Source organism: Xiphias gladius, chromosome 20, assembly GCF_016859285.1.
Source record: "Xiphias gladius isolate SHS-SW01 ecotype Sanya breed wild chromosome 20, ASM1685928v1, whole genome shotgun sequence".
NCBI classification, from domain to species: domain Eukaryota; kingdom Metazoa; phylum Chordata; class Actinopteri; order Istiophoriformes; family Xiphiidae; genus Xiphias; species Xiphias gladius.
Window position 1 is genome coordinate 24,699,276 of NC_053419.1, and position 21,488 is coordinate 24,720,763.

The 21,488-nt window shown below is 44.4% G+C and overlaps 1 protein-coding gene across 1 annotated transcript in view; it reads right to left on the minus strand.

The window, feature by feature from the left end:
• The window catches only part of gfra2b (GDNF family receptor alpha 2b), a 102,056-nt gene that overhangs the window by 47,819 nt on the left and 32,749 nt on the right, over positions 1 to 21,488 (minus strand). Inside the window, exon 3 of the mRNA XM_040158103.1 lies at positions 7,583 to 7,660. Within this exon, the coding sequence (XP_040014037.1) occupies positions 7,583 to 7,660 (78 nt within the window). The remainder of the gene's footprint in view (positions 1 to 7,582; positions 7,661 to 21,488) is intronic.

Sequence of the window (21,488 nt, forward strand, 5' to 3'; positions counted from 1 at the left end):
TGGAAACTTTCCTCGGAGGTTCCGCTCCGTGTTGACGAGGCGAGCGACGCACAGCTGCTGCGGATTTGTCGGCCGCACGCTCATGCTGCCAGTCTCCGGTTCTACCAGACCCCGAAGGTGCTTTAGACTGGGGAGGCCACCGAAGTCCACCGAAGTCCACTGAAGTCCACCGAAGTCCACTGAAGTCCACTGAAGTCCACTGAACTCACTGTCATGCTCGGTGGAAGCAGCTTGAGAGGATGTGTGCCTTGTGTTGTCGTTTACCCCAGATTCTGATCCTGCCATGGGCACGTGGCAGCAGAAATAGAGGTTCGCCAACCAGGCTGGTTTTTCCATCTTGCGCTGCAGCCTCAGATTTCTGCTCCTGGCTGACAGGAGTGGAACCTGCTGTGGTCGAAATGATTTGTGTTCAGGCCGTTTCCTTCCTCTCAGCTTGAACCAGTCTGCTCAGACGACCATCAGTCGTTCCTCACATCCTGACGTCTGGTCTGAACAACGACTGGATCTCTTCTGCGTGATTTTATTCTGTTGCTGCCACGTGATCGGTTGAATAAATTGCGCATTTGCATTAACGAGCAGGTCTGCGGGTCTATCTAATAAAGCAGCCGCCGAGCGCATTCTCACACATTGGCGCAGTTAAAAGTAGTGTTTCATGTCACTGTGACTTTGAAGAAGTGAGCCGCGGCAAAATGTCCTCTCTCTGAAGTCCTTACACGGCCCCAAGTGAAGAAATACAAGAAAACACACACAATCGTACACACGGAGAAACCCTCACGTTCTCTCCTTCGAATCTACAGAACGACACCTCGCCGCCATCCTGACCAAACACACACACACACGCACGCAGAGATGAAGCTGCGTCAGTAGGAAACGTCTTACTGTCCTCTCCCCTGTGGATAGATTATCTGCTCTGCTTTCTGCTTTTAAAAGCTCTCGTCTCACATTTCCTCTCCTCTTCTTGTCTTTTCTTGTCTTTTCCCCTCATCTTATTTCCTTTCCTCTCTCTTCCTTATTTCCTCCTTTCCAACTCTTCTCTTCTCCTTGTCTCCTCCTTTCTTATTTATCACCTCCTTGTTTGTCCTTGTGTCTCCTCTCCTTTTGTCCCCTCCCTTCCTGTCTTTTCTTTTCTTTGCTTCTTCCTCTTGTTCCCTCTCCTCATCTCCTCCTCCCCTCGTGTCCTCTCTTGTTTCGTCCTCTCCTCTCCCCTCTCTCTGTGAAGCACTACAATTCTGACAGGGTACAGATCCTCATTTGATTGTGTCATAGCTGAAATTGAAGACAGGACCGTAAAAGCCAGCCGAAGCTTCGGTGCACTTGTGTCCTGTGACGTGGACAGACGGGTCTTTGAGCAGCGTCAGACTGGCTTTCAGAGGCTGAAAACTCCGAGGTATCTGGTGGATGCAGGTTTGATTGAGCTTTAAAAAGATGGGGATTGAGATGAGAAGTGTGAGAGAAGAGACATTTATTTAGACCAGAGTGGTGATGAGCCCAGTCGTCAGCTGTCTAAATTAAGTGAGAATCTCAGAACCAGGAAATATAAAAGTGTTGGAGGAAACAAAAAACCCAAATTCAAAGCAAATGAATTCAGAGAGTCAGAAGTAAAACATTTCATCACTATACATTCGGGGGTATTTAAATGTCCACATTACAGGTGAACGATGGAGTTTCTGTGAGGTTTTTTATGAACGTGTCCCGGTTTTGTTTGTTTGCAAAGCGTGGGAGTCGCTGTTTTCAGAAGTGTTTCAGACTTTTCCTTAAATAATCTGCTCAGCGTTACTGGACCATCATGTAGGTTTATTTTCTGACCGCCATCTTGAAATTATGTCAGTTTGGCGGGTGGCTTTAAACACTACGATACCCATGAGCCTCAGCTGCTGTTTCGGCTGCTCACAGCTCCAGCAAATTCAGGATGACTCGCTGTTGACCAAGACATGTTGCCGAGGTTACCGAGGTTACCGAAAAATCCCAAATTAACCCAGAATCCAAAAGTGAATTGATTTAAGCTGCAGATTGCAAAAAAACTATTTTCCTCAACACCGTCATCGTTGGCGTCCACCTGCCGAGTTTGAAGCTCTGTGATTGGCCGCGTGTTAGTGAAATGCACGCTGGGGGTCGTAGTTCACTTCCCTTCAGTTTTTATGTCCACAAGCTTCCTGTACCTTTGACTTTTTTTTCTTAAATCAAAGACCCAGATATTTTTTAGCACAGTTCTGCATCTTTTGTACTGATGATTCATCAAGGAGAGTTTCATGGCCATGGTACCATGTTACAGTGACGTGACTACTCTTTTCTGTAACAGTAGCAGATTACTATTTAGAATTCACAACTGTTTGTAACTCCAGTTGCACTCGGTTACTTTGACATTTTGTCAGCTTTTTCGCCGTCTTGCCCGGGGTTTTTAACGGAGGAGTGGACAGATTTGCCTGGGATGTGTTAGCTTGGTGCAGGGGCTGGAGGTGTGAGGGGCACCCACCAGAAGACAAGAAATGTTGTGTTCTTCACGTGTTTTGTGTTCTTAGCCAGCTTGTTAGCCTTAGCCATGGGTGCGCCTGCGTTCAGGAGTCCCCTGTTTTGGACTTCAGGAGAGCCGTGTGCAGGCACTGAGCCTAAGACGCAGGTGCAGCGTGAGGGTGCGGAGGATTTGTAGTCGCTCCCTTTGAACGGAGCTGAACTCAGTCATGAAAGTAAAGCAAAGACTCAGCTGATGATTCTCTGTAGGTTTGTAACTACCGCAGACACCTGTCACGTTCTCACGTCGACTTCATACCGTCCTTTCATTCATTGCTGTTGTAAAAAATACTGACGATGGCAGCTCTAAGCTTTCAGCACTGGTTAAATTTCTCAGTCGGGTATTCAACAGGTTATATGACTAATTATTACAGCTCCTATTTGTTTACACACACCGTACACTCGATGATGAGTTCAATGTTTTCACTGCTTAGATTTTCAAGTCTAAAGGCAGTTAACTACTTTTAGAAGCACCCCACACACACACACACACACACACACACCATTTCAGGTCCACATTCACAAACACTCTGTCACGCCTAGCCTTTCCCTCCAATCAATTTGTGACACTCTTGTCTGAAACATACTTTAATGTTCCAGTGTTCCTTCTTCTGCCACTGCTATTTAACACACTTCTATATTATCCTCTTATCCCCCCCCCCCCCCCTCTCCCTCTCTCTCTCTTGTTTGGTCTTTATCTGCTCAGAGCATTCGAAGGCTCTCTGACTGTGGATCTTCGCATCATGCTGTCAGATTGCAGCAGACAGGTGATTTTTAGAGATGTGGACACACCGCAAACAGGTTTAACAAACGGCACTGCAGAGCCGCGTTGACCGCAGGACACCACCATGCACGACAACACACACACACACACACACACACACACACGCAGAGTCCTGCATGATTCTGCATGATTCCTGCAAATGTATGGGCATACGTGTGGAGATTGATGTCATGTTTTCTGGCAGTGTTATAGGTCAGATATGGTAAATAATTGAGACGTTACACACCACCTGCACTGCCACACTCTCTGCCTGTGTGTGTGTGTGTGTGTGTGTGAGAGAGAGAGAGAGAGAGAGAGAGAGAGAGAGAGAGAGAGAGAGAGAGAGAGAGAGAGAGAGAGAGAGAGAGACAGAGAGAGAGAGAGAGAGAGACAGAGAGAGGGAGAGAGAGAGAGGAGAGAGACAGAGGGAGAGAGAGAGAGAGAGAGAGAGAGAGAGAGACAGAGAGAGAGAGAGAGAGAGAGAGAGAGAGAGAGAGAGAGAGAGAGAGAGGGAGAGAGAGAGAGAGAGAGAGAGAGAGAGAGAGAGAGAGAGAGAGAGAGAGAGAGAGAGAGAGAGAGAGAGAGAGAGGGAGAGAGAAAGTGCTTTTGAAGTTGCATTGGTTGCAGATCTCCTGCTTTGACCATGTTTGTACTTGTGTTGTGTTAATCTGAGAGAGCAGAACCCAATTTACAGAGCTGCGAGTCTATTTCACAGCTGTTTGACCACACACACACAAACACAACCACACACACACACACACACACACACACACAACACACACACAGAGACACAGAAAGTGTATGTGCAGCAGCTCAGTAGCTTACATTTAAACAGAGTCAGATCTGTGAGAGACAGAAGACTCAGAGTGTGTTGTGCAGCAGGTGGTACTCAGTAGTTGTTACTACATTATTACAGTAGTACTCAGTAGTCACTGCTACATTATTACAGTAGTACTCAGTAGTCACTGCTACATTATCACAGTAGTACTCAGTAGTCACTGCTACATTATCACAGTAGTACTCAGTAGTCACTGCTACATTATCACAGTAGTACTCAGTAGTCACTGCTACATTATTACAGTAGTACTCAGTAGTCACTGCTACATTATCACAGTAGTACTCAGTAGTCACTGCTACATTATCACAGTAGTACTCAGTAGTCGTTACTACAGTATTACAGTAGTACTCAGTAGTCACTACCGCATTATTACAGTAATACTCAGTAGTCACTACTACATTATTACAGTAGTACTCAGTAGTCACTGCTACATTATCACAGTAGTACTCAGTAGTCACTGCTACATTATCACAGTAGTACTCAGTAGTCGTTACCGCATTATTACAGTAGTACTCAGTAGTCACTACCGCATTATCACAGTAGTACATTATCACAGTAGTACTCAGTAGTCACTGCTACATTATCACAGTAGTACTCAGTAGTCGTTACTACATTATTACAGTAGTACTCAGTAGTCACTACTACATTATTACAGTAGTACTCAGTAGTCACTGCTACATTATCACAGTAGTACTCAGTAGTCGTTACTACAGTATTACAGTAGTACTCAGTAGTCACTGCTACATTATTACAGTAGTACTCAGTAGTCATTGTTACATTATTACAGTAGTACTCAGTAGTCGTTACTACAGTATTACAGTAGTACTCAGTAGTTGTTACTACATTATTACAGTAGTACTCAGTAGTCACTACTACATTATTACAGTAGTACTCAGTAGTCACTACTACATTATTACAGTAGTACTCAGTAGTCACTGCTACATTATCACAGTAGTACTCAGTAGTCACTGCTACATTATCACAGTAGTACTCAGTAGTCGTTACTACAGTATTACAGTAGTACTCAGTAGTCACTACCGCATTATTACAGTAGTACTCAGTAGTCACTACCGCATTATTACAGTAGTACTCAGTAGTCACTACTACATTATTACAGTAGTACTCAGTAGTCACTGCTACATTATCACAGTAGTACTCAGTAGTCGTTACTACAGTATTACAGTAGTACTCAGTAGTCACTGCTACATTATTACAGTAGTACTCAGTAGTCACTGCTACATTATTACAGTAGTACTCAGTAGTCGTTACTACAGTATTACAGTAGTACTCAGTAGTCACTACCGCGTTATTACAGTATTACTCAGTAGTCGTTACTACAGTATTACAGTAGTACTCAGTAGTCATTATTACATTATCACAGTAGTACTCAGTAGTCACTGCTACATTATTAGTAGTACTCAGTAGACATTACCACATTATTACAGTAGTATTCAGTGATCAGTACTACATTGTCACAGTAGTACTCAGTAGTCACTGCTACATTATTACAGTAGTACGCAGTAGTCGTTACCACATTATATAGTAGTACTCAGTAGTCATTATTACTTTATTACAGTAGTACTCAGTAGTTACTACCATATTATTACAGTAATAGTCAGTGGTCGTTACTACATTATTACAGTAGTACTCAGTAGTCGTTACTACATTATTACAGGAGTACTCACTAGTCATTACTACATTATTACAGTAGTACGCAGTAGTCGTTACCACATTATATAGTAGTAATCAGTAGTCATTATTACTTTATTACAGTAGTACTCAGTAGTTACTACCATATTATTACAGTAATAGTCAGTGGTCGTTACTACATTATCACAGTAGTACTCAGTAGTCGTTACTACAGTATTACAGTAGTACTCAGTAGTCACTGCCACATTATCACAGTAGTACTCAGTAGTCGTTACTACATTATTACAGTAGTACTCAGTAGTCATTACTACATTATTACAGGAGTACTCAGTAGTTACTACCACATTATTACTGAGTACTCAGTAGTCATTACCACATTATTACAGGAGTACTCATGGGTCACTACTACATTATTACAGTAGTCCTCAGTAGTCGTTACTACATTATTACAGTAGTACTCAGTAGTTACTACCACATTATCACAGTAGTACTCGGTCACTACCACATTATTACAGTAGTACTCAGTAGTCGTTACTACATTATCACAGTAGTACTCAGTAGTCATGGGTCGGACCACACCCATCTTCACACTCAGCCTTCATTTTGATCTCAACTACAACCATGCAAATGTTCGTGACTGTATCTTGTACAGTTGTGATGCTATTGTGGTTTAAATATCTGAGAGACACCTGCACTCGAAACCCCCTCTGTGGTGGTTCCCGCTGCAGAAGGTGTCCGCTACTCTATTGTGTCACTTCAGTAGAACCTCGATTCCTCCTAAACGTTTCAGACTCCAGGCTTCCTATTAAAATTAATATGGATGGCCTAAACGTTTATTTAAATAAGCTTGGTTAATAGTTTAGTTTTTGGTTTTTCTCTTTCTTCTGCGTGCGGAGACCTTTTTGCATTTTCCCCAGGTTAAATGGTTTTTGTCTCTCACAATAAAATATACAAATATTGTAGGAGGGCTAGAGTTATGAAAGTCATTATATGTAAATTTATGAAGAATTTGGAAATATTTTCTTAATAAATGACTCAAAGCATTTCATTATCATTCCAAAGTAGTTGCCAATTATTTATCTGTCAATCAGCTAATTGATTAACCAACTAATCATTGCAGCTGTACAGTAAAACATAGCTATATGTAAAAAAAAGGTGAAGATTATCTCTAACTATGATCATCAGGGTTTTTTTCTAACACTTGATAAAGCTCCTCCAGAGCCACAAAACAGCAACTGTTTCCACAGGCTGAGCAACGTTAGCCATGACTGGTAAACTAATCCGTACGTGTAAAATTGGCAGAGTGCTCCTTTAATGGCTGACACGTGCTGATAATATTATGTGTATGTGACAAGCTAAAATCAGCCAATTATAAAGGCCTGGACAATGTGTTTTCCAGGCCTCCGACACATAATGGAAAAATGAAGAAAGGTTATCTCTCCGCCCCTTAAATAATGAGAAATGTGTTGTGGCACATATGAATTTTGGAAGGAAAATAGGTTTTCATGAAAGGATCGCTTCACACGGCCTCTCTCTCTGTCTCACACACACACACACACACACACAGTTGTAATTACAAAGACACGCATTCACAGATGGAGCGAGCAGGCCGAGCGGTGGGGAGAGCTGTTCAGTTCATCTTAATCAGCAGGGGAACCGCACAGATTTGTATTCTTCTTGGTAACCCCCCACCCCCAAAACATCCCACAGACTATCACTCACCACGGCTGTAACCTTGATAAGTGTGTGTCAGTCCTTTGTAAACACAGACACCAACACACACACACACACACACACACACATCACAAACGTGGCAGCTTTACCTGAGATGATGGACGCATGTCGGTATTCCTCTGAGAAGTGGATCGGCTCGTATGGAGACGTCTCATAAAACTCTTCCCCTGAAATACAACAGAAAACAGAAAAGTGTTGAGCTAGTACACACACACACACACACACACACACACACACACACAGCAGCTTTGCCTGTGATGCCAGGTACACAGCTCGCCATCTGGATCTAGCTGGAAACTACCGTCAAAGTCAAACTGTAAAAAAAAGCTCACAGCTGCAGGACTCCTTTTTATTTTACTTCCAAAAACATGTTAGGGGCTGTAGAAAGATTAGAGGGGGGAGGGGGCCTGAGTCTTATATTCAATATTTCATATCCACAGCTTTATTTGTTGTTGTTCGCACACTTGCAACAACTGCAGCAGCCCAACCGCGTGATCATTAAAACAACGCACAAGGATGTTATTGGTCTTTGTGCATTTGAACTCTCTCTAGTGTTTGTATTTCTGGCTTTTGTGTGTGTAGCTGAGGTGTCTACGCTTCGTTTGTGGCGTCGAGGGATGAATCGAGTATCTCGAATGGTACCGAATTGATATTTATTAAGGCAAACGACCATTCTCTCATTTTGAGTAAAGAGCAGCTAAATAAAAATAGATTTGGATATTCCAGCGACCGCACGCAGGGCGCCACAATATGTGAATTAGATCCGCCGACGCTGCAGCCCTGAGGTTTTCAGGCTGCGAGGCATTCCTTCATGCTGGAGCAGGAGCATTAAAGGGGGGTCGAGGAGGGAGCGACTGAAAGGGAGCTGGTTATTGTAGGTTGGCTGCCGATTTTGTCACTGACACAGTCAACAGTTGGTTCTGCAGTGGTGGCTGTGACACACAGCTCATCAAGCAGATTAAGACACTTTGAAAAACCTAGAAACCACTGGTGCGGCACAATTCCCGCTCCATCGCAAACCCCCACCACTAGCGAATTCCCCGTATTTTTAATGGGGAGAATTTGCCAAAATATAGGCAAAATCTCCACATACCGTAACACAGTGTTAATGTTCATCGAGTTAGGCCTTTTAAATCCTCCCAAAGTGAGTAAAATTCACGACTGTGAAGATCCACGTCTTTTGTGTTTCTCAAAACTCAAATATTGCTCCGACTAACTACAAGGTGATATTTGAATGAGAAAAACAAATCCTGACGCACAGACACGACGTGTCGTCCTCTGCATGTGGCCAAAAACAACTTTAGGAGCCGTGGTACACACACATTCTTCTGTTAAGATATAAATCAGGGAAGGGAAATAGTTAAAGACTGTTCCCTGCTCTCCCGAAAACGTCTAGACGATCCTCCTTTCAGCAGAGAAGAACAAATACACCGTATAACCCCGACACAACATACATCAGCACCAGGTTCTCTTTTCTACCTATTTTGTGCCATTAGGCGACCAGAGAAATAATTTGACGTGACAATGTGTTGTGACAACTGCAGCTTACTGCGCAAAAAAAAAAGGGGGGGGAAAAAAAAAAGTGTCACCATCTGACAGTTCTTATCATCACAAGACTGGGATTTCAAAAGATTTTCAGTGTGATCATTCAGAGAGTAATTTGTCTTTTAAACATCATCCACACTGAGCCAAGGCCTGCGCGAGACCCGGCTGTCATCATTTCTCATGTTTTCTGAGCTTCAACCACTGAAGTTTCTGTTTTTGTGCAGGCTACACTCTTCTGTAATGCATCAAGGACAATGAACAAAAGCCTCTGAGTGCCGCGACTGTAAATCACAGAGAAAAATAGCAAACAGCAGCGAGTGAAACAGTGTCAAACATTAAATGAGCTGAAAATTGGCTGATTCTGAAGACATCACACAGCTCTTAATGAGATGCACTATGTTGAATTTCTGTTGCTAAGCTCAGATCAGGTTGTGTGTATCTTCAAATCCTGTTTTTCTGTATAAATATGTGCAATGGCTCTTTAGTTTTTGGAAAATATTTCGTCGCTATGAGACGATAATCACTTAACTTTAGTCCGGCATTAGTCTGTTCATTTGGAGTGCAACAGTAAAATAAGTTCGCAGAGAAATTCCCCTCAACGTGAAGTGTAAGCGGAATTAGCATGACAATTCACAGTGCTTTACATTAAACACAAAAAGTTACTAAGATGTAGAAGAAACGTGAAGCAACACGAAAAGACGTAAAAAGAATTCATTCATTAAAACAGATTGAAGGGAATAATAAAAAATACAGTGAGAGATGTGATTAATTGGTCCCAAATTTAACTTAATGAAAGGCTGTGGCAAACAGAAACCGTTTTTAGCCTCAGTTTAAAATTACTGAGGGCTGGAGGATTCACGAGACAGTCCTCTCAAATGGAAAAGGATAAGAGGTACAAATGGTATAAACACTCGTGCTTTTCAATAGACGATAACGGACAGTCAACAGTTTTCATCTTAGCTCTAAACTGCACTAATCCCTCCCATCGAATTAGCCTTTCAGCCTTTCAGCCTCGGGGTTTTTTTGTTTTCAGGCCACAAACTTTGCTCTCATCTGCCTCATTTCCAGTAAATGTTGTGTTCACAGCCTGCGCCGCTGAAAAAAGTTACCGCAAATTTTTACTGGACATTTTTCACTGGCTGGCACGATGAAAAGACAGAGGTGCTCGGTGCACTTTGGACGAACCGCGACTTGCAATGAGCTAAACAAGACGTCCTCATGGGTTATAAAACGTTGGACAAGATGTGTATTGGACCTGTGTAAAGCCTACCCAAACTTAATGTGTGTGAACTTAAAAAAAAAAAAAAAGAGAGAGAGAGAGACCTGAGGATAATAAGAACCCATCCAAAATGTGTTGGACCTGAAAAGACCCTGACAGAGGAAGAACACCGCCAGCCGCAGCAGCATGATTATCCTTCACTTAACAGGCAGGCAGCCGCGGTGGGAAAGAGCAGCAACATGGTAATAATGTCCTCGGATCAAATATCAAGTCAAAAATAACCTATTTCCTCCTCCTGTACCAACACTAAGATATCCTGCCGTCAGCTGAAGAAGATTATTAATTTTTAACCAATGTATTATCTGCTAATCCAATTCTAAAGAATAATTGTCATTTCAGTGCATATATTATGCGCTTAGGCTACCGGTTGAAATTCAGTGACACCCGAATAATGTGAGAACACTGCTAGCTTCAACCAACAAGGCATATTTAGAGGAAGGTAGCATTTCCCAAACACCGATTCTAGTCCAAAGTCCTGTTATTGTGGCCGACATAAAGGAGACACCTGCTCCACAACGGTGCGTGTTCTGGCAGGGCGGGGAACGTCTTCACTTCATGCCGGCTGACAGAGTATTCAGCTTAATGCTGGGAGGGCGTGATGAGAGAGGCGGCTGAGCTGAGTGCGTTCGCCGGATCTGCGCTCCGTGTTGCAGCATTAGTGTATGAAATATCATGCCGTTATTGTGGGATGAAAGTGGGGCTATTTCTCCCACCATCTCCTCTCCCCTCTCCCCCACCACCACGGCTACCGGGGCCCGGAGTGCCCGTTTTTTTCGCCGCAAGCAGCGATCTCAGGGCCGTGGCAGTTGGGCATCTGTTTGAAATCCGTCCCCCAACATTCATCTTGGAGAATTAAGCAGTTTAATTCCAGATGACCTCGGGGTGGATACACCCAAACGGGCACTCCCGGATAGTTTTCCAGTTCAGCTCTTCTCAGGAGAGAGGCGCACTTTTGCCAGTGCATGGTACCAAAACAGACCCCGGCTTGAGTACTCTGTGAAAGGTACTGTTTCCCTCGTAGAAAGTCTAGGCCTCGTGCATCACTGGATTTACACGTATACGTTTACAGTAAAAGGCTTCAGACAAAAGAACGAGGGACTGACACGTTTCTAAGGACCGTGTAGTGCGTGAGAAACTTTGGCAAGAAAAACAAATGCGCATGGAGAGTGGTCAGGAGATCGCAACGCTTGTGCACAAAGAGTAGCTGGCAGATAGATATTCTGTCCGCTCCATCATTGACATTTCGGCATTTCTGGCTATTAGTCATCTACCCGTCAGAGGTGACCATGACTCTCCGGAATGTACGGCACAGTCTGGCAGTGGGTCATTCTTACCGGTGTTTGAGCAGACCCAGAGTCTGCGAAAACTGCCCCCCCCCAGTCCCAAGAATGCAACCTACGTAAGCCATGACATTCAAAATGAGATAATAGAAGTGATGAGCAAACTGGTGACACGGCATATAGTTTAGGAAATAGGCGACTCTTTTTTACACAATCAAAGCGGATGGAACTCGAGACGCAACAGAGGCTGTGAGAAGGTTTCTAATGTTCTACGTTTTGTTGATGAAAGCTACACCATCATAGAAAGACACGTGACAACCGCCGCAGTAGCTGCAGGTGATGCAAAATGTCTCAAGCAGACATTTATTTCGGAACATAGAAAAACTGGCCCGAGCACAGACAAAATACTCCGTCTACGACGGGGCCTCTCTTATGTCGGGGAGACTTGGTGGGGTTCAAAGACTCCTTCAGAGGGAGCTGGGCAGAGAATTCCCACACGTTCAGCGCTTTAACCAGCAACTCCACGAGGTCCTTGTTCATGCCATGTTCTGTGAGAGGGCTATCGAGGATTTATTCAGTATCTGTAATGTCCTGTGGGAGTTCACACGAAAGCCCACCACTGCGGCCCGGTAACTCACTGAAGCGCTTACTCGAACGGCGCTGGACGGGCCACCTGGCCACAGTGCAGATTATTCTGAAATCCTTTCAGGGTATGTCTGAAGTGCTGATTCATATTGAAAACTCTCCATCGTTTCCAGCAGACGCAAGGGTGGGGACAGCAGGGTCGCTGAATATAATGTCCAATCCCAGCGTTAGATGGAGTAAGATATTATCCATTCTCGAGCCGCCCTCGACACCGAGTTCACTGTGACACGAACAGCTCCACACCTCCAGATAATGGGGAACGGACACTGAAAACACTGCTCAGTAATTTCCACAGGAACCTTGAAGCGATGTCAAGTGTCCTCACAACAGTTAAGGTTGCCCTAACCTTTCGAGCTTCCACTGCTGTATGTGAGAGCTCTTTTTCAACTTTGAAAAATGTGTTCACTGAGCACCGAAGAAGCGTGTCACACACCCCCAAGCTAATTTAATTCAACCTGCTTTTGAGAAGGACCTGACCAGGAATCGCAAGACACAGTTTACTGAGGAGATTCCATCCATCTGGGAAACACTGTCTGCAGCTTCATTAAGCCCATTCCGAGCCACTGCTACTCTAAGTGTGGTACGTAGGCCACAGTCGTATCATTTTTGCCTAAGTTGATTTGCTGAATTGTTTCCGGACTTGTCTTCCATCCCCAGCTAGGTGGTTAAAACTATCCTTGGCCTTTTTCAGCGTATGTCTGCCAATATCGAGGAACAGATATGTGAGAGAGTAGAACAAAATGTCCCCTGAGCTGCATGCTGTCGTAGTCGTGCTTGTTTGACGCGTGGGGCCGTCCATGGTGCCGATCCAACAATGGCCCCGTTCAGACCTGGCATTAACATGCGTCTCGGGCGATCCGATCACAAGTGGACGGCTCTAAGTACGTCCGTTCACACCTGTCATTAGAATGCGTCTCCACATGCGTCTCGAGTGACCACTTGTGATCGGATCTCGCCTCCCGCTCTACGCGTTGTTGTTTTTAGCCTGTCCAACTATGACAGACAATTTGTTGTCAATCTGTGTGTGTGTGTGTATGTTGGGGGGGGCAAGGAGGGAGGGGCTGAGTGAATAATGTGCTTGTGTATGGAAAAACTGTGAGAAGTGTGATAATATTTTCAGTTCTTTATGAAAACCGCAGCAGGAAGAGGACGTCGGCTGACACAATGCGGCCCAGACAACCTTCCGAATGTGGTTTGGGTGACCGGATCCTAAATGCGTCCTCAAGGCGCTTTGGGTGCTATCTCACCTGTACTTAGAGCTGTCCACCTGTGATCGACATATGTTGATGCAGGTCTGAACGGGGCCGGTGTCGCTGTTTTCGTGACTTCGTTTTGCTCTAGTAACTGACTCAGGCCTCCGAACTGTAGGTTTTAAAAGCGGGGTGAGTCTACACGACATCAGCATAATTTGCCATTCATCTAAATCATCGGGTCACAATTAATTCACATCGACTGAACCGAATTCTTAGCGTCATCGCTGTAATATACAGTAAATAAGCATATGATTTCATGGTTGTCTTCTAACGTGTGAATATTGAGCTAATCAAAATGAATCCATTGTTGCATTAAAAAGTAAAAAAAAAAAAGTAAAAAGCTTTGATTGTCAGGGCCCGTCCATAAAAATCAAATGTTCGGCCAGTGATTTTCCTCTGGCCTTGGGGCTGCAGGCGATATTGACAGCAGATAACGTCAGACACGACGTTAGATTTTCCCTCCTTCAGTCCTGCAAATTGAACACCATTTTGCTTTGTCAGTATAGACTTCCTCCACAAACCAGTGCTCATCAGATATTCCTCTCATAACATTGTCTGTTTGCTGTTGTGCCGCAGTGAGAAGACAAACAGCACATAGAAATGGCTAAATGTCACGTCAGGACAATACTGCAACAGAAGGAGACAGCAGGGAGCTTATCATCAACTTCGCTCTCTTTCAACTGCAGCTACATTAACAGTAAACAAGCACAAGAGTCATCCAGAGGCTTCTTTCCTCACCTTTCACCCGGGAAATCAAGAACACCGCCACACAGACATCGGAAGGCTGTAATGTAGCATGTACACAACGGCTGTGATCGTAGGCTGAGGTTTAGAATTTGTTTGAATTGGATTTATGGACCAAATGGAAAGCGCTATGTGGACTGAATCAAAGGCCAGGCGTCGAAACCCTTTTACATGGACAAGAGTAGAAACAGGAAGCTTGTCGAAGATGTTTCAACGAGATCTCAAATGTTAACGTCGTCCATCTTTTATCTTACCCCGAGTGGGAGTGAAGGGCTGCTTCACGCGTTGCGTCTTACTGTCACATTCTGCATGCATTAGCAGCATTTCTATATTTATACCTGAAATTAATGCTGCCTCCCACACTAAATATGTTACAGTATGATACGTGCATCACCCGGGATAAAACAAGGGGGTTGTTGTAACGATGTGTGCGCCTTTGTTTTTATCTTAAAATGTGTGTGTCAGTCAGAACGACACCAAACCAGACAGGTCAGTCTCAACATAATAAGGTGCTGGTTTTATGGGAATTTCTGATGTTAAACATTTTATACATAGTGAATATTCCATTATTATTATTATTTATTAGTATTATTAATATTGGGTACATGTGTATTTGGATGCTTATGAGGTTGTGTTGTATCTGGCTTAGATGCGACATCTTCAGACACAGGCCTGACCGGCTGAGTTTTATCCAGAGGCCGAAAGTTCCCTTCAGCAGCGTGTGTGTGTGTGTGTGTGTGTGTGTGTGTGTGTGTGTGTGTGTGTGTGCATGCGTGCGTGCGCGTGCATGTGTGTGTGTGCGAGAATAACCAAAACAGTCTGTTGCCTTTGACATATTACGTGATGTTTACATCATGATGTCTGCCTGCAGCTGGTGAGATCCACTATGAGCTTATTGGCTGTTTCTGAAACCAGCCATAAGATTAAATTAAAAATATTGGCTTGTTGTTTTAAAGATGCCCAGTGGAGTTTTCTTCCGAACCGACAAATTGTGTTTACATTTTGCGTATCCTTGAGGTCTAACAAATGTGTTGGATGTATTTCCTTTCTCCTAAAACCTTGCAAAGCTCATTTTTTGGAGAATTTCAAACTTAGATTGAGCTGTATTCATCTTGGCTTTTCTGATTTCCTCGTTTCCTGCCTTTTACTGGCACATTGTTACGTATCACCGATTGTCAGTCAGTAGAATAGCATCAAACTGGTAGCAGGAAAGTGCTTTGCATGACCTGCAGCCTAGGGGTGCCGCATGCGCAGGCGGCCACACATTCGCTTGTTTTTTAAAAACAAGCTTGTTTGTTTTTGTTTTTTGTTTTGTAAAATTGATGGATGGATTTGGGAAGCGGGCCCCATCCGATGATCCTTTGGGAGAACAACCTCAATCAGTACCGTAACAAAGATTTGGTTTCAGAGATTATTTCATCTAAATCCTTTCAGCTAAGACGCATCGCGACTGCTCCATCAAACATCTTCTACCATCAGCACTCACAGGGAGCAGGATGGGGCAGGGTATGGGAATCGTTGTTTCAAACATCAAACCGCTTCGCAGCAGTCACTCACCTCTTCTTTTTACCTGGGTCATCTCATAGCCCTTTTCCCCCGACACGGTGCTGGTGCCAGTGCCTAATCTACAACCCGTTCCACTTATTTCCACTGACCAAAAAGTGTGAAAAACGGCTCCGCAAAATTGCTGGTCCAAAGGTTGGAACCAGTGACGTCAGTGGCTATGGGAGGGGCCACTGAAAGAAATTCTTCGCCATTTGGGGAAAAACACGAGCGGAAGCAGCCGCAGCAAGACGCTTCCCGAAAGCAAGCGAAGAAAGTTGCGTTCTGTCGGCCATGATTTCTCTCCAATGGAAGTTACCCAAACTTCCACTACGTACTTTCCTCTTCTTCTTTTTTGAGGTTTATTGGCAGTTGGCAAACGACGAATTAGTGCATTACTGCCACCAACTGGTATGGAGTGCGGACTACGTAACATTCGGTTCCCGGACCTGTCGAAATGCGGTCTGGTTCTCATTAAGGGCCAGTTCTGAACTGGCTCTGCACCTGCACCAGAACCGGCCCCAGCACCATCCCGGTGGAAGAGAGGTATCAGTGTTGATCTCGGGCTGCGGTTCTTCAGCCAACGCCTCTCGGTCACACGACCACACTTCCGTACTCAGGTCGCGTGACGACACCGGCGCAACCTCCGTTTGCCGAATGAAGAGCGGGAGGATGTGGTTGAAATCACTGAAAGCTGGTAGGTGGATCTTTTGAGCTCAGTTCTATTTTTTTTGGCTTGCACACTGATGGTTCTACTTCCTGACGCTGCCGACTGTGTGTACTGCAGACCTGTCTGCTTTTTTTATTCTGTAAGCTTATTCCGAATCACCGTAAGTCCCCTCATTTAGCAGTTGTGCGCAGCTATGAGGACATTTTTAATTGTGTATTAATGTACAGTATTTGTTGTAGCTTCTCCTATGAAGACAATGTTTTCGGTTTACAAAAGCTAACTATGGGGACTTAAAGTAGGGCGTTGCTGTTTATTCTGACACAGAAACGAAGTAACTACTTTCCTAATGTTATTCACCTCAAGCTGTAACACGGTGCAGCCTCTGGAAGTGACTCCAGAAATACTAAATGTGGCGTTGACACATGAGCTTAGCATCGCCTCAACAGCAGTTGATCAAAGAGCTTGTTTTCTTTTTACCTTTAACAGGAAATGGACTGAGGATTACGGTAGATTGCTCCCAACAGCCAGCATTTCCCTTTATCCTTTAGGTAAACACTCAGCAGAGAGAAGCTTATTCACACTGCATTCAGAGGCGGCATGACATTTTCATTGGCATCTCCTGGAACACTCTGTGCTGTGCCAGGATCTCCAAACTAACAACTTCTGTTCATTTGCTGTTTTGTCTTTAATCTTTGCGCCACACATTAGCATGCCAGCAAACTCCACTGCTGATTTACTCCAGTCCTGTGTCGACGCTGCCCTAAAACTCTCTGCAATCATTTGCCACCCATGAGCATTTGTCTGGCATTTTGCGGCGATGCTCCCTCCCACTGCTCCACTGGCACAGCTCCTGTCTATAGTTACAGAGCTGAGATCATCATATCCCAGGGAGTTTCGACTAATTTACTCTTACAGAGCAAAATAATACTTGGTGAGAGATAAACACGGCTGCTGCAGACAACTGCAGCAACGAAAAACCACATGAACAGAGGAACAGTAAAAGCTGCACTGTGCTACAGCTGCCATGTTCAAACTGAAAGGGATCTCTTTTCATGTGTCGTAGCGGAGACGCCGGCGACTGATTGTGTGCACTTATGGAAAAATAAAGAAAAGAGAAGTGTTGACTTCTCTGGAGGAAGAATCTCTTATCAAAGTTGTAAAGTAGAAAGCCCTCCACAGAAATGCTGGATATGAGAGCAGACTGGGTCTATTTTTGGCAGTTGGAGTAATGTCCATAGATCGGTGCTGAGGGCAGATGAAAGGACCACTAACAACAGGCAGAGGCACTGGCAGAAGAACTTCTCTGTGTCTGCAATTACTGGCAGCGGCTGCATTTGGCGGAGGAGACACAGCAGAGTATCCTGAGAACGGGATGATTCCGCGCCTCGCGTGCAGCGTGCCGACACTCGGTGGCGATGCGGGACGCGGCGTGTCCTTTATGTGGAGAGGTGGAAGCTGCGGAGGCGCGGGCGGAGGTGGCGGATGGTGGAGTAGCACGTCTGACTTTCAGGTTTACACTCCAACCAGAGAAAACAGACTAAACACAAAATCAGCCCGTTTTGATTCACTGAGCAGATCTGAGTTGTGAGCGGGAAAATCAGAGCTCTGGATTTGTGTTTTTATCAACTGTAACAGTAACAGCAATCTTTGCCTAACATTAATCACGCTGTGGTAACAAAGAGGCCATTTTCACAAAGGCTGGCATTACGCCTGGCTCTGAAGTCAATGCAAAGTCTTCCTCCATAAACACCGGTTTGTGTGAGCGAAACGGAGCATACATGGTTTTTGTGCGCACATATCATTTACACATCTGGCTGCAGATCAACATGTGTTTGAATCGAGCAAATCTGAGACGTGACTCAGTATTTCAGCAGCCTGGAACCGGATTAAGCTAGCACCCCCCCTCCCCTCGTCTTTCTGTAAAGCAGGTGTTGAAACATCCGGTGGGAATGGGTGCTAACCTTAGCGAGCTAGCCCTACCATCTTCTCTCTGAGTGGAGTACAAACTTAATGGGTCCTGCAGAATGATAACTGCCGTGAAGGAACAGAAGTCTTAGGTCACTAATGAAAAAGGGGAAGAAAACTTTTTCATCAGTGTTCGCAAGATAAACGGTCCGACAACCTCCAGTCGGACCGGCGCAGAAACTGACCGCGCGTCTCCTCACAAGACTCTGAACCAATAGGCTACAAAGTTAGATCATCATTACTCAGCTTCTTCTGCTAGATCGCATGGTTTCCTCACGAGCCACCAGCGTATGACGTGCGGCGTTGTCATTGGAAACCACAGATCTACAGTAGCAGACACTGTGTGTGGACAAAGATGCTGCTGTTTAGTTTTCAGATTTAACAGTTGGAAGCACCAGTAAATGAGGCCGAGCAGAAGGAGAAATCGGTTGTTTCCTTGTTTCGACCCTCGAAGACGGATTCAAGCGTAAAAAAGTCAATAAGCAAACGAGTTTACATTTAACAATATAATCAGCGGGGTTACACTGACTTTGAGCCGAGCACATCTTCTTTAGGAGGAGACGAACGCGACTCTGTCACGGAGCAGTGACGTCACTCTGGAGTATGTACTATTTAAATTCTCTGCTCAGCCGTACGTTTCATGATAACACTGTCACCGTTTCACCCGAAGGTTAATTATCAGAGACGTACTCTTGAAATATGAGCCACCTTGAAACCGTGACAGTGTGACAGGAGAAGCGTGTGTGTGTGTGTGTGTGTGTGTAAATAAAGAGGCCATAAGAGAGATAGTGTTTTAACGTACAGGTAATCCAGTCTGAGGGTGAGGCAGCGGCGATGTTTATGTATGAAGCTGTGGCAGCGATTTCACCTGCAGACATGGACACACACTGTGCTCTGCTTAATGACACTCTTCACACACCTGGCAGTGCACTGCTCCAGTCGAAAGAAAATGTGAAGCGTGAAGGATGCTGTGAATAATACCTGTATATCTTCTGCTTGGGAGGTTTTTCACTGGGGTTATTGACTCCTGTAAGAGAATTTGCACCACCATGTTTCAGCCAGGTGGAGCCACTAAGCGTGATGAATGATCATCCCGCCCCAGAACGTACTTAAAGCATCAAAAGTGAAAGGATTCAATACAGAAAGATGCCCCTGTGACTGTTGCACTATTATGATTATTGTTATTGAGGACTGATTCATGCGTGAGCGGGATTCTACTGTTGCAGCTGGTTGAGGTGAAGCTGACTTTTGGGCTGCCACTAATGACTGTTTTCATTATGGACGATCTGCTGATTATTTTCTTGATTGATCTTGAAATTAGCTGATTATTAAAATAATTGTCATTAATTCTCTGTCAGCTGACTAATTGATTAATCGACTAAGGGTTTCAGCTCTACTGGAATATACTCGCATTTATAAGAAATTGTGATCACGTCGTTCACATTTTATACTACGCATAGAAAACAATGTGACTGCTGGATCTTCAACACGTCCAGAAAAGTGAGTTCAGCTTTTAAAAGAAGAAAAAAAAAAAAAAAACCAAACTAACAAAAAATGATCACACTCATTTGTAATTTATGATTTCTAGTCCCAGTCCGTGTCCAGATGTCCCACAGGTGAACCAGCCACTCGTCGCAATGAAAAATACCAAAAGTGCGTTATTCAGAGAATCAGACCCCAGAAATTCTCCCACTGAATGAACCTAAAAACTGTTCCTTTGCAAACGCAAACACTTCCTCGCAGTTTCTGCCTCTGGCACCTCTGTAGTTGTGTTTGCTCAGCTCTTGGTTAAGGCAGGGCAATTTTATTCATATAGCACACTTCATTAGAGGGAAGCTCCATTGACTCTACATTAAAGTGCATACAGCAAGTTTCAGGAATGATGGAGGTCCTGGCGGAATAATGAAAAAAGTCAACACTAACTTGACTGTCACCAGAGGAGGAAGCCGACACTGGATGATTCTGCACGAATCCCAGAATCATGAAAACTTGTTTCCCGTGCTGATGCTTTCCGGCCAAGGCAGCTTTAGTGCGGTTAAGGTTGGGGGGGGATACTGTGGTTACGGTCCATAAAAAGGGGGAAGGTGAATTGCAGGTCTGGGACAGGACATGAACTCTGGTCTCCAACATAAAAGTCAGACATGATACATGCCCGTCCACCACCCTGACCTCCAAACCCTTAATGTCCACTCGTCTACATAAAGGACACGCTACGTCATGCATTGACACTGACGTTGGTGCTGGAAGTAAATCACGATGTGTAGAGTTGTGCAGAACACGTGGGTCACATGGAGCGGGACCCAGGGTCCTGTACCAAAGCCCTGACCTCCTACCTACTGCTGTGCAGTAGCATGCGGCTGTCACACTAGGCACACTGGTCAGTGCGGTCAACCTAACCCAGGCCACGATTTATTTTCCTCCAGAAGGCATCCGGCAAAACAAATCTGTGCTATATGAATGCCTTTTGTAGGAGACGGGTTGTTTTCAATCACTTCAAGTGTAATGAAATGCTCCTGTTTCAAATGATCAGACCATTAAAACACCAAATAGATTTTGTGAGGAGTAACAGACTGAACAGAGGACGTGACGGTGTCAAAACTGCATACATGCATTTTGCCTGCTTGCATGTGGAAAAAAGTGTGTGTATGTGTGCTAAGGTGTGTGCAATAAGCTGATTTTGAGAAATCGCATAGTGCTTATTTGCACTCCTCCCCGGTGTCTCCCCTCAGCTTTCGCTGCCCCGCTTTTAATTATTACTGACAGAGGAGAGGAGAGAGTGTCCACCCTCTGAAAAACTCTGCAGCTGCCATCTTTACCACACATCAACTTCTACTTTCTATCCTGTCATAACTGTTGTTGTTATCCGCCAACTGCTGCAACAACAATTTACCACCGTCTTCATTTATCTTCTTGAACTTTATGTTTTTGCTATCCTCTCCTCTTTAACTGTGAATTTGCAATCATGCTCGGTAAAAACTTGTCTAGTTTACACAATGAAGACCACGAATGACTAGTAGCTTTAGAAACCAATGGCAATTTAAATCTTAACCGACCCTTCGCTAATTCCTGCCC